We start from the raw sequence: 13,666 nt of genomic DNA, 5'->3' as shown, positions 1-13,666 counted from the left end.
ACTCATAGGCAGATTGGCCTTGCTCCTAGCTCATACCACTTGCTGATTGAGTAGTCCAGTGAACTTTGACCTTGCATTACTGATGAACTATGAATCTACAAGTCCTGAAGACAATTGGAGATACATCCAAACCATGAAAGCACAACTTGGAATTACAGAAATCATTAATAAGCTGTAAATTCACTAGGTCCAGAAATCATTAACGAGCTTGAGAAAGCTTCACTGTGTTCCCACAACAATGGCTAAGAGTGGAGAATAAGATAGATAAGCATGCCATTATAGTGCGGGTCAAGCCAACATACCAAAGAGAGTCAATTTAGTTAAAAGCTTGGATGGAAATTTTCAGCTCTAAATTCGTTCCTTTTGATAAAATTATACAGCACCGACGCATATCCTCCCCAATCTAGGGCTAGAAAGCGCTAAAGGGCTTACTGCCTGGTATAACTATTCCACTCGGCTCTGTGGCTAAGAAAATAAACTAGAATGGTTACTTTCCATTTCCCAAAACCATTGCAGCACCTGCTACTCGGCATCAGAATCTGACAAAGGCATCTGGTACGCATCTTTGGGTTCCATGTCTGTTATAGAAGGAGGTATATCCTTCTTGGAAGCATTTCTTCTTCTCTCTCTGCGTTTTCGTGTATTCTCATCCTGCAAGAAGACGCATCACAGGATTACTATAGAAGTACTTTTTATAAAAGGTTGCAGATTCTGCAACATTGAAATAATCTCAGCAGCATTTATGAAACAGATATAAAAGCTCAGAGGGATGATTCAAATTATGCACATAATGACGATTGTTGCAACTATGAAAAAGCAAAAGTTTTACCCTTGGTAACAATCTTTGCTTTACAACATATATTAACAGTAAACTTTATGCGCACATACAGGACATAGGAACTACTTTAGTTGAACAACATTTGCATAATGCTAACATATGTCAGGGAGAACTGTCCAACTGTTCCCCCAGTACACATGCATAGACATCTCACTTGCCTTCAAACTCGACTCCCTTGCTTGACTTGATCGACTCTGATGAGTTGCTTGGTTCCTCATCAGCCACACCGTACCAAAAGACATCAAAGATCCTACAAGTAATATTGGACCGATTCTTGGATCTCCTATATAATCACAAATTCTGCTTATGATTCCACGGATCCTGTGCTTGATTCCAACACTTCTGGACAGAATATTTTGGGCACCTCTTGACCAAATAGGATCCGAGTCTTCAGGTACAAGATCAGGAGTTTTTGCTTTCTGCATTAGAGACAAATACATGTTTTCCAGAGGTTTCAGGAGAAATGCATCAGAACTCAACAAAATATACAGTTGAACTAATTATTAACCTTCATATCATGTAGCCTAGGCACCACTTCCGGTACCATTACCAGATTCTTTTTACGGTTCCACAGTACATATCTTCTTATGTGGACCCAAAGTTTGAAAAAGTTCTTCGAAGCACATCTTGGATAATTTCAAATACGAGACACATGTTGAGTGCTTTGAGATATCAATAACTTATCAATATTAGTAGAAATGCAAGTGCAATGGCTTAGGCCAACAAGCAGGGGTAAACCCACTACCTTAAACATCCCCATATCCTTAATGGACGGTTAATTTGCTATTTCTTTGTAGCCCAATAGTTTTACCAGTTACGTTTACAGCACCTTTCTGTTCCTTATTACTATGTCTGATGGTAGAAGTAATTAATACAAACCCCCAAATGGGAGATCAGCACTTTGATGTAGAATTCATCAGGAAAAAGGATTTAGATTCAGAATTGTGTATCAGGAAAATCAGTGAATCTTACAAAGAAGGGGAGATCCCTGGTTTCGCCATCCCTCATTGTTTCTGAGATCCACCTAATGATCTGTGCCAAAATTGGAAAACAGAGAAACACAATGAAAAAAGTACATCCAAGCAACATAGTTTCCTGCTGTTTGATATGTATCTTGATAAAATGGCAAATCAATAAGCTAGAACAGTGTAGTTAAATTATTATAGCAGATTAATGAAAGAACTATATTTTCCTCTCAAGTGCTCATACCTGTGGAATTTCATCTGAACCATTGTACCTTGCCACAAGCTGTGATGCAGAATCTGCATCCTCATATTCTAATATATTTTTCTTAACTCTGACATTGTCTTGAGTAGCATTCCTTTTGTAACGCACAATAAATAACCTAGGTACATCAACCATATCCCTCCGTGGTCCACAGGTATCATAGCTGGTTTCTGAATGAAGGTAAAAGAGACAATATTTCTGGATAAAAATCAATAACGTCAGTGGCTGAAATGATCATTCATTGTACAAAGTGACATTTAAACAAAGACTTGTGCAGATCCTCAAACAATAGTATGTGAAACATGATATAAAGGGCACGGCTACATCAACTCCAAACATTTGATTTGATTTTATTTTCATCCTTTGTTTACTGACTGCCCAAGAAATGAAAAATACATCTACCACAAATTACACACAGTTCCAACGTTCTTCCCATTAAGTGTGCTTACAGGTCAGTGTGGCAGGTTTGTGATGTAGGTCCCCAGCAAACACAAATAATAGGGTTTTATGTTTCACATGCCGACACTGATATTTAAATTGTGAAAGTTGAATTCTAGCAGGTAAGATGGGTCTGTTCAGTAATCAAACTTTTGTTGGTCCATGGTAAAGATAGAGCAAGTTTCACGTGTCCGTTTTAACAGCAACTCCAGTACTAAAAATTAGCTGAACATTTTAAAGAATTGAATAGTGTTATTTGGAGTAGAGAGATGTTAATTTATAAATTTTAAATTCATTCATTATACAAGTCATAAATTGCACCTAACAGACTCAGAACTAGAAAGAAAAGAAGTGAAAAGTAAGGACTCTTGACATTCAGAAAAAAGGGAAAACTTTTTAATAGGTTAGTAAATGGAGTACTTATATTACACCTGAATGCACTGTTCATAATATGTGGACTTTCACATATGGATCGGAATGATTTAAATTCAAACTTTAACATTCTTCTCCACTAGCAGAGCCAAAACTTTGGTTGTTTCTAATTTGGTGAGCAGGTAACAACATACGATGTAAAACCGTGAATTATGGGTCAGGATAAATCAATTTCCTCGGATGGTTTGTTCTTTTTCAAATAGTTGCACACCCTTCCCATAAATGGCAATTAATTTCTTCACATTGGCCACGCAGGAGTAATGCTGTGTTAGGTAAACATTTAGCATAGTGAAGTCCTGCTTATCCATCTATATTTAATTTCCAAGCAAAATTCTAATAGACTATAACTCGTCTCATGACAGGCATAATCTTCAAGATATTTGTTAACTAGATCCTACCCCGTGTGATCAACAGAACTTGGTGAAAATAAACAGTATTAGTATAATGGGATGTATGAGGACTCACTTGTTGGGCTTCTCCATCAAGCCAAGCAAATGTCAGTCGCTTGTTTTTCAGTGCAGTTGCCAACAATGATGATTGATCTTTATCAACAACACTTGGCTCCCCATCATTTAATAATAGTTCTTCCACCCTGCGCATGGTCTATGAACTCATGTGATCCACTCCATTGGATAGCATAAAGATGCGGGCATTAATGAATTTAAGACATAACATAGCAATATTTTCCCAACCCAATATGTAAAACTAGATAAATATACTATCATATGCATTATTCCAAAATATAGACATGACTTGTTTTCCATAAGAAACGATATAGTTCAGAAAAATCAGAGAGAAAAAAGGTATCAGATTTGCAATCAAATCAAATAGATATGAAGTTTAAATATCGGTGACAACTTAGAGACAAGTACATAAATATGAAAAACCACAGGGAATACAATGTAAACTGTCAGATGAAGGTATATGCATTTGGTAAATTCTGCCACCTCAAAACTGCAAACTTAATCTTAACTTTACTGAAGTATGGCTTAAACCATGAAAGATAATCATGATAGAAGTGCTTACTTCACGCATTTTGTTGAGTTCTGGACCCAGTCTTCCTGCTACAATAACACAATACCATGATACAGTATCATTTCCAGCACGAGAATGGCCTCGGGCATCACAACCAAGCTCCATTGATGTCACACTTCTTAACTGAGGAAGTTCTGAAAATGCAAAGCATGAAAATTAATTAAAACAATCCAATATATGATTTATTTCTCTAATGTACGAAAATTAACTCAAAGGCTTCTCTTATATTCATAGATATTATAACTATAGTTGTTAGTTTGCAACTCCAGTTTTTTTGGCAGAAGAACAAAAATTGCATTCTCTAGTAAGTTTTAGACTCCATCCTATAGTCTGATAATTTTGAGCTCCTGAAGTTTGGAGGACAAAACTATAGTAATCCCATAAGTACCAATCAAGCAACCCACCTCACCAAATCAGAATCCCTAAGAATACATCAGTTTGCAGTAGCTCTCAGCCGATTTCAGACTGCACATCAAACAACCTGATGACTTAGAGCCAAATGACAATCTTGGCAAGCCTAAACCTAGATATAGTCCTAAGCATAATTCATGTTAATAATGGTAGCAGAAGAGCTGTTACATCAACTGGATTTGATTCATCATGAATTTTAAATGGTAAAGTAAAAAATCTAGAAGATAAATTAATTATATAGTAATTATACAGTAGCAGAGCTGACAAGAATTTCTGGAAGCAAACATCAATGAGACCAAAAAAATTGTTATGTACAAAATCTAGCAACATAAATTGTGCATGCAAGTTATCAACTTATTAGCAAAAGCAATTATTATAAAGAAGTGCCATTTGACTAAATCTGAATAACATTTAAATAAATTAACAACCAGTTGGAGATGGACACAAGTACCTTGCAGTTTATTCTTTTCCATGACATCTGAAAACCATGAATTGTTGAACGATCCTGCACCATAATAGGCATGAACAAGCCTGCTTCATGCAAAAAATTGCATCACCAAAATCTATAGGCAGTAAAAGCAAACATGAAAATGAAGGCATTACCATGGAAAACAACAGGTTTAACTCCTGGATCTTTCAAGAATACTATAGCAGGGGCAGATTCCACTTCAAACCTGCAGTTCAATTTTTCAAAAAATAAGTAGAAGTAAGAACATTATTAATTAAGACATCAAAAGGAACTATCTACTATTTATGCTAGTAGCACACAGTATAACAACCTCCACCAAGAGTATATAAATAAAGTAAAGAAAAAGACATTTTTAAAGTTTGATGATATCATCGTAATCAGGAAAAAGAAATTCATTTAACCCAAGAGTAAGGGGTTGACGACTAATTTTCTTGACACTTCACCAGCAGGTTTTTCCATTTCAAAAGCCTGCAGGGTTACTCTATCTCCAACACAAACAACAAAGGTAACTGCGTCCCAAACTTTTCAAAACTCTGCTCCACAATAAAACTCCCTTTGTAGCTCATGCATCAAGTTCCTTATCAACATTCTCAATGTAAAACCACTTTAACCTAGCACTAAAGAGCCGTCATTCAATCACAATGCAAAATCAAGTCTTGATCCACCAACTCTCTCTGAAAGAAATTGCTCCACCAAATTGTTGACTTCCCCATGAGTTGGGAAGGAATCTGTTTCTACTGCACAATGCGAAATCAAGCTTGGTCCACCAACTCTTTCTGCAAAAGAAATTGCTCCACCAAGTCCTTGACTTCCCAATGAGTTGGGAAGGGATCTGTTTGTATTGCACCATTACATTAACCTATGATCATAAGATCATAAAAATATAATTTTACTCTTAGATCTCCTTCTCTTCATCAACATCATTGCCCTCGTCTCAAATGTGAGCTCCAGAGTCATAGAGAGTTATTATACTTGATCACAAAGTTCTATCTAGACCATCTCACTGTTCCAATATTGTAGGTTCCACACTACTGAACTACCATTTACGTAAAAACCATTACCCAAACATGCTCAATACAACTGAACAGCTCGTCCACTAAGAAATCTCAAGAGGCGAATTCCACACTAAAGATCATGTAAAGAAGTAAATAGAGGATCCAGACCTCCAAAAGATGCAAGTTTATGTGAAGGTGTTAGTTATTACAACAGAGAAAAGTAAAATGCTATACTGCTTTTCTACTTCAAGCAGTCAACAATGTATCTGTACATCTGGGAAAAGACTACACATAGCTCTGAAATTGTATGCAAAATAGTAGGCTACCTAAAATGAGAAGAAAAAAAAAGGTATATGATCTAGTGAAGAAAAAGCACATCTACATACGTATTCCACCACAAGGAGAAATCCTCTTCTCGCCAAAGCACTAATGCAAAGGAGGCATAATCCCAATAATCTTTTGCAATCTGACATAAGAATGGAGTAGCACGCACTCCCGTTTTCGAGAAGAAAATGACTTTGACCTATATGTTCAAAAGCAATGCTTAGGAGGTTTATCACTACCAATAAAATTCACATTAAAGAAATGGCTATCAAATCTCAGAGGTATGCCAAAACGACCTAACAGGCCTTGCATAGTTTCTTTCATTTTTCCTTTTATTTTTTCCCCAGAAAGAAATTAGATTGCAGACCCAATGCCCATAAAGCCTTTTAACTCATTATCACATCAGTTCTGGGCATAACTCAAACCAGCAGGATGAGTGCCTTCTCATGCAAGTAGACAATCTATTGCCATTGCTAAACCATTGAAATTCATAGGCATTTGTTGTCTCAGAAAAAGGAGGAGGAAAACTACCTTGTGGGGACCGCTTTTTGCCAGAAAATGCTTTCCCTGGTGACAAAATACAGTTTCATTTCATTCCAGCAGCAGGGAGACAATATAACACAAAAGGAAGACAACAGATATGAAAACGCAATACTATCATACTCGTTAGCATATAAAGTATCTTTTATAGGATTAACCAAAAATAAATTAGTTAGATGCATCAATATGGCCCCAGTTCTTCATGTCTAACCAAATTAGTAAGCATCAAAACTTTCCAATTCAAGATATGAAATTGATTAGGGTATCCAAGGATCTGACATTAGTTCACCAACTAATGGTCTGGCTCCAAGATATACTCTCAGGTTTGCAATAACTAAGATTCCAGTATATCGGGCTCCTCTTTCCCCTCCATTTTCCCTGTTTTATGAATTAAAGAATACTGCAGTTCCACAACTTGCTTCACATCCCTCCTTTTTCTTAATCTCAAACTGCAACACTTAAGTTGGACAAACTCAAATGTTTCACCCATTCTGCCTAAGAGAAAAAGTTTTGGAAACTTACAGAAGTTGAGATGAGATGAAGCAAAAGATTGCAGTACAGAATATATCATAAAATACCAACAGGCACACAGGAAAAGAAATAACATGCTTTTGCAGCTCTTCTCAATAGGGACAGGCCAAAAATATCAAATTTAGTTAGAATTTTGATTTTACTTTGCTCCTTCCATCTTGTTCTAATTCCTCATGTGACATACATGTTTCATTAGGAGAAAAGAAAAAGAAGTACTGAATTTTTTTGGTTCATTCAAAAAAATTTCTTCCCACAGGGTATTTAGTGTTACTGACTAGTTCTGATGCTTTAACAGAAATGCCCTCTAAGAATCAACCGCAAAGTTCTTTTGATGTTGTTTTTTAGATTAAAGAGCAAAGTTTTCCTATTCAATACAGATTTGAACTTTACAAAGTGGATTCAAAGTACCAGTGAATCTTTTGAATGATACAAAATGCGAGGTAAACTGAGCACGGCAGTGGCAAACCAGTTGGTAACTGCATCAACAGAGAGATCTCCCTCATACCTAACACAAAGGACAAATTTTAGTACTGTTCCACAGTAATAATCAATCGGGAAAGACCAGAAGTAGGAAGTACACGTCATAACCACAAGAAGATTTTTGACACATCAAAGTATTCAACAAAAAGCAGTGTATAGCTTCCACAATATATTGACATTCAAAACTTTGCTTTCACCATCCTATCATCACTACTCAATCAAAAAATAAAAAAAATAAATTATTTTTTTATTAGAACAATTTCATATTGGTCTTTTTCAACTCAATCTCTAACTGACAACTCACCTCATAAGACATTCCAATATTTTACACCCAGGCGGAAAAGCAACAAGTGAAGGAAGCCCTGTAATAATTTCTATCAAGTCAAAAACAAGAAACAAAAATGCAGCAGTTGGCTGAAAAAGCCTACTAGAAACACGAATGCATTTTTAAAAGGAAAGCACTAGAAAAAGTTTTAGTACAATAGTTCATCTTTTCCAATCCATGATTCTTATATATGCACATTGAAAACTGTTTATCTTTCAGTTCAATATATAATATTGCATTTATGCAGACTATTAATAAACACCAACCATTTCTAAAGAAGATTCCTCCAGTTGGCTTTTTCTCAGCAAGAGATATTGCAAGTTGAACCTCGCCAAGTTCAACCGCACCAGTATTTGCTACCCCATCCAATGAATAAGCTGAATGAACAGACATTAGAAAAGTAAAGAGGCATTCAACACATGATATCATTGAGAGAGAGAAGGAAAAAAAAAAAAGCCACTTTTATCAGCATCTTCAAGGAATATGTTACTGCAGTGTGTGAACATCAATAGAACAGATAAAACCTAAAACCTTACTTTATAATGTATCTAGGTTGTAATAAATTTGGGAATTATGTTGTGATCTCCTATAACTTCTTTCTCTATTCATAGACAGACATCATAGAAGTTAAAGCAGTGCATTCAAATAATGATGTCAAATAAATTAGAAAATGTTAGAACCAGATTATATGCATGAAAGATATCAGGGCGTTACCCACTTGACTAGACTAAGGTGGCAAGAGCTTAGTCACATGAAGTTTCATACACAAACAGGGAGCTACCAACACTAGAACCTAGAACATTAACTATCATCTGAATTTCTCAGTACAGAAAGTTATGGGCAAAAATGGAAAGTTCCATATGTACTAACCCTCTGTCCGCGAGAATCATGCAAAATCTATAGCAGATATGAGCCAATGGAATTAGAGTAACCAATAACTAGACAAAGCAATGCCCAGAAATAAGATATATCCAGCAAAAGTGAACCAGAAGGGTCTACCCTATAGGCCAAATTGGGATGAAGCATTAACTGCTGATGTGCTGATTAGGGCTGTAACTGGTTGGGTAAGGTCGGCTATGGGAAATTTTCTACCCAAACCAAACTACTCAGCTTCTAAAATATCAAATCCAACACCGACTATGAAAGATGAGAAGCCGATATACATTAATCCTCAGTCAGTTCCGGTAGTGAGATTTCATTGGATAAAGATAGATGATCAAATGAACACCTTCAGTACACAAAGAGATAAATTATTTCAATCAAATTAAAAGTAAAAAAATCCCGAAACTTGGATTCATTAAAGGCACTATTGATTCTGTGGAACTCTCCATGTTAATTTTCTTTAAAACAAAACAATAAAATCATTGTATTCAACCCAAAACATTTTCAAAATCCATCTTTTTAAATTGAAACCTGAAAACAGCTTAAAAGGACATATCTCAAATTCTAACTTTCTCTCTTCAAGCAATCAGCAATCAGCAATGGAAGATCTCTTTAAAAATCACTTTGTAAACTTGAATCATTAAATCGTGAATATAGAATACCAAAAAGGATAAATGAAGGAGAAAAGGGCATCATTTTGGAGATAAAAGGTGAGGAGGAGTGGAGGACTTAGGCGTGAAGATCGAAAAAATTTCTTTTTTTCAAACATTTTCTTTTGTAGTATAGATAAATAGTAGCATTACTGCCAATTTTACAAAACCTAATCTTCTAAATATCAGTATACAGCTGTCAGTTCAATCGGCACTCAGTTTTTAATTGTTATTCCACTAGCCAAACAGACACATCAGCCATTAAATTGAAGCGTCACTGAAATTCTCATTTCTAAAACCGTAGTCTTCCAGTTTTACAAATTGTTGGATCGTTCTATTGGGTTTGATGAACACCCCAGCTGCTGATGATTAGAAATGAAGCATCAAGCCATTTAACAGGTAAACTTTGAGCATCAGAGTCGGACTTTAGGGCAGAAGAAACTTAGTTAAGAAAAAATTTATTCAATTTTTTTTTTGTAAACAAAATATTTGTATGGAAACACCTTTAAGTAGATGAGTAAAGCTTCAACTGCAAGTAGAAAAGATGTTCTAGAATGCAGCAACAAAGAAGTTTCAAAAGTTTTCATTACAAAATTTTGATATATAGCAAATGAAGACATACCAATTTTTTTCCAAGAATTAGAGAATTGGGCAGAGCGGCTACTCCCAAGTGAGTACACCTGCGACCAAATGTCAACTCAAAGTTGTCTAACAACATATTATAATAATGTCAATGTGAATTACCATTAAAAGAAGTATAACTATTTTCAATGTTTAAGAAATAAGACTATGGTGAAGTAAACAAAAGAAACTCTAGTGAGTGAGTATATGATTCAAGAAATTGATTGTATTTTGTCCAATAAAATCTATTGTGAAAGAAGGGAGAAAAAGCACTAGACGAAGTAAGCATATTCTGATTAAAGTAGTACATCTAAACACGACAAATAATATTTCTACCTGAATAAGCCATGGCTTAGAATCACTGAATATAGACCAAAAGTCCTCAGTTGTAATGGAATTAAGAGTATGATCTGGAGGATCTGATAAATACATAAGATACTCTATTCATCAGACCACATTAATGCTTTTAAAATTGAAATTTACATGTAAAGAACTTCTATTTAACCAAAAGAAAAGAAACAAATGGAAACAATAAGACTTCAGGAAGGTAATGTTAACTAACCAAAAGATTTAGCATCTAGTAAGGGAAGGCCTATTTGTGAGAAGCTTTCACCGGCATATAGCTCTTTGAACTTGTCAAGCATATGCTATAACAAAGAGAATTCCAGTCATCAATTAAACGATATATAGCTAGGGAACCAAATAAGAAAATATGATAGAGAAGCAAAACTAGATCGGTACTCACAAGTTGCTCATCAATGTTAAATAAGTCATAGTCCCTTTTCCATAAAGGATTTTTCAACAATTCATATGCATATTGAATCTGAGAGGATACAACATATTCAAAAATAATTTATCAGACAAAAGAGCATAATTCAGTACATATATAAGATGGAAATAATCATCTCACTGCATTCAGCATATCAATCGCACTCAAAAATAACAAGCATAAGGCCTTCTTTGGAATGAACCATGTCGATTTCTTGCAAAACTCATGTCATTTGTTGCATGATTTCATTTCTTTCAAATAAAACTATGACCTTCTCAGACATGAGAATTGACCAAATCATTGAATTCTCCCATTTTTTAGACTTCCCAAACACTGATAAAGATAAGTCTAAACTAACCTCTAAAAAATCAACAGCAGTAGGAACCTTATCTCCTGCATTCCTGTAACAAACAGGTATTTCTCAAGTTTGACCAGTCAAAACAAAACAAAAGATCAACAGTAAATAACGCACACAGAAGAGAGAGGAATTACCACTTGGAAGAAAGCTTCTCGTACGCATTTTCCACTTCTTCGATAGAACTATACCTTTTAATCCTCAAAACTGCACAAAAATCACAATCAAACACAATTCGCAGTAAATTGACAATCATATGAAAAACTGACCATCGTAATGCGAAAGAGGAAAAGAGCGAGGAAGAACAACGAGCTGATAGAAAATAGAGAGCGCGAATAGAAAAAAAGGCACTGCGTAGGCTTTGACGGCCGATGGAATTGTAGCCATCGCCTCTTTCTTTTCTTTTTATTTTTGTTTTCGGTTGCCAGGCACTATCACTGGCTTCTAATAGAGTGAACTAAGAAATCGCACAAGTGAGGGAGGGATTCTATTAGGAGGAGAGTGGGATTAGGAGAGGCGAGGTGCATAAAAAGAGATGGTGCAGGTCATGCCAGTCCCGTACGATCAAAGCTCAGGGAAGACCTTTCGGGAGTCTTAGCGTCAGATTGAGGCCACGTAGTAAAAGTTAGAAGTGGGACAAATATACCCACACATGTTACATATATGGCCGTTTAAGGAAGGAATTTTGATTCTGTTAGTCGGTTGATATCTTTTCCTTCCTCGATATCTCCATCAATTTTTGGAAGTTCATACTGTGTATTAAGTTACAGTAATGAGTTAGCTTAAAAAATGAAATTTTATTTATTGAAAAGGCAATGAAAAGAAAATTAGAAAAAGATGACTAAATTAGTAAGTTAAATCTTTAGGCAAAATATGTTTTTAGGCCATTAATTTTTTTAATTTTATTTTATTTCGCTAAATTTTTATATTTTTGTTATTATTTTAATTTAAATTTAAATTTTTTATTCAATTAAAATAAAAATATCAAAAATTCAATAAAACCAGAAAAAAATTTACAAATCGAATGTAAAAAGTTTTTAATTTGAATAAAAATAAGAATATAATGATGTTTAATAAAATAAAATATAAATATAAATGCTCATTTAAATAAAATTAAGAGTTTAAGATCTTAATAATGATTTTGTCAAATCTTTATTATATCATATCTTTACCAATATGTAAAGTTTCTTTTTCTAAAAGGAAACGACTCTGTTAGTGAGGGATTCTTTTTTATTCTACAGTTGTATGTTGCTACAGTTTTAAACTTAAAAATAAAAGTTATGATGAATTTTATAGTGATGATTAAGCCTTTAAAAAAAGGCTCGAAAGAAATATTCCGATTTTGTTAGGAAAATTATTTTTTGACTTGTTATCTAATTTTTTTGAAAATAATATATATTTATTTTCTTATTACGAAGAGATTATAATTTAGTAAAAATTTAATTATTAAATATTTTTTTATTGGACTTAATACTTAATATTGTTGGCCAAATAATAGAACTATATGTAAATATTTTATCATATTATATAAATAAGATTGATGAAACAAAATGATATTAAAATTAAATAAAATATAGCATAGCATAATATTTTTAAAATTATATATATAAATATTACTGTATATATAAGAATATTTTTTTAAGATAATATAATTTATTATAATAGAAAAATTATTTTTATTTATAACTGACTTTAATTGAAACTATAATTTTTTATCACTGTACAAATGTTATTTTTATTTAAAACATCGTAGTAAAAAGATTTACTGTATATAATAAATTTATAAAAAATGACATTATTACTTATATCTTGTTTATAAGACAGCGAAACATAGAAAAAACAAACAAAAAATAATTGACTGAAACGCACAAATCCTGTAGATTTTTTTTCTATAGAAATTAATAATAAAATAATATGTGAAAATATATTCTTAATATTTAATGGTTTAATCCACTGCAAATTCACTAATAACATGCTAGTTGACAAGGCATGCATCTTTACTACTCTCCATTGCCATTGTTGAAACAGTGAATCAAGATCTATCGAAAGCCATTATACTGTTGCCTGCATTTGGATTCGAAATGTTTAATTAGTATAAGAATTTCAGACATATATATATTTAGACGTTCTCTTAAATCTTTATCAATTAAAAAATTTATTAAAAATTAAAAAATTAAAAAATATATTTAAGTGTTATATAATATATTGACTCGTATAAGTTAAATTTATTTAAAAATTGTACATATTTTATTAAAAATTATTTTAACTATAATAAATTTTATTAAAATTTAGTTATTTGAAATTTTAAATTATTTTTCACTTCATTTAAAATATATAAATTTTA

General features: G+C 33.5%; 1 protein-coding gene across 1 annotated transcript; it reads right to left on the bottom strand.

The window, feature by feature from the left end:
- Nucleotides 1-134: 134 nt before the first annotated feature.
- Nucleotides 135-11,943, bottom strand: LOC8263406. Its single transcript, XM_002514687.4, has 20 exons — nucleotides 11,592-11,943; nucleotides 11,460-11,529; nucleotides 11,326-11,368; nucleotides 10,944-11,021; nucleotides 10,761-10,845; nucleotides 10,535-10,617; nucleotides 10,200-10,257; nucleotides 8,312-8,422; nucleotides 8,025-8,082; nucleotides 7,649-7,745; nucleotides 6,701-6,736; nucleotides 6,232-6,368; nucleotides 4,985-5,055; nucleotides 4,833-4,886; nucleotides 3,962-4,104; nucleotides 3,401-3,538; nucleotides 2,048-2,263; nucleotides 1,811-1,870; nucleotides 997-1,257; nucleotides 135-651 (listed from the first exon to the last, which is right to left on the bottom strand). The coding sequence occupies exons 1-20, from the start codon at nucleotides 11,707-11,709 to the stop codon at nucleotides 523-525; spliced, it is 2,046 nt and encodes a 681-aa protein (XP_002514733.2). The 5' UTR covers nucleotides 11,710-11,943; the 3' UTR covers nucleotides 135-522.
- Between the last annotated feature and the right edge of the window lie 1,723 nt (nucleotides 11,944-13,666).

Source organism: Ricinus communis, chromosome 4 (assembly GCF_019578655.1).
Source record: "Ricinus communis isolate WT05 ecotype wild-type chromosome 4, ASM1957865v1, whole genome shotgun sequence".
NCBI lineage: Eukaryota > Viridiplantae > Streptophyta > Magnoliopsida > Malpighiales > Euphorbiaceae > Ricinus > Ricinus communis.
Note: the sequence above shows the minus strand (reverse complement) of the source record. Positions and strands in the feature narration are given on the sequence as shown.

What these genes read in the sequence shown, in the direction of transcription:
- LOC8263406 (XM_002514687.4), bottom strand. Translation starts at nt 11,709, where the DNA reads ATGGCTACAATTCCATCGGCCGTCAAAGCCTACGCAGTGCCTTTTTTT. An exon ending in ACTAGATGCTAAATCTTTTG is followed by an intron (nt 10,618 to 10,760) that starts GTTAGTTAACAT and finishes TGTATTTATCAG; the next exon opens with ATCCTCCAGATCATACTCTT. An exon ending in ATATTGGAATGTCTTATGAG is followed by an intron (nt 7,746 to 8,024) that starts GTGAGTTGTCAG and finishes CCTTTGTGTTAG; the next exon opens with GTATGAGGGAGATCTCTCTG.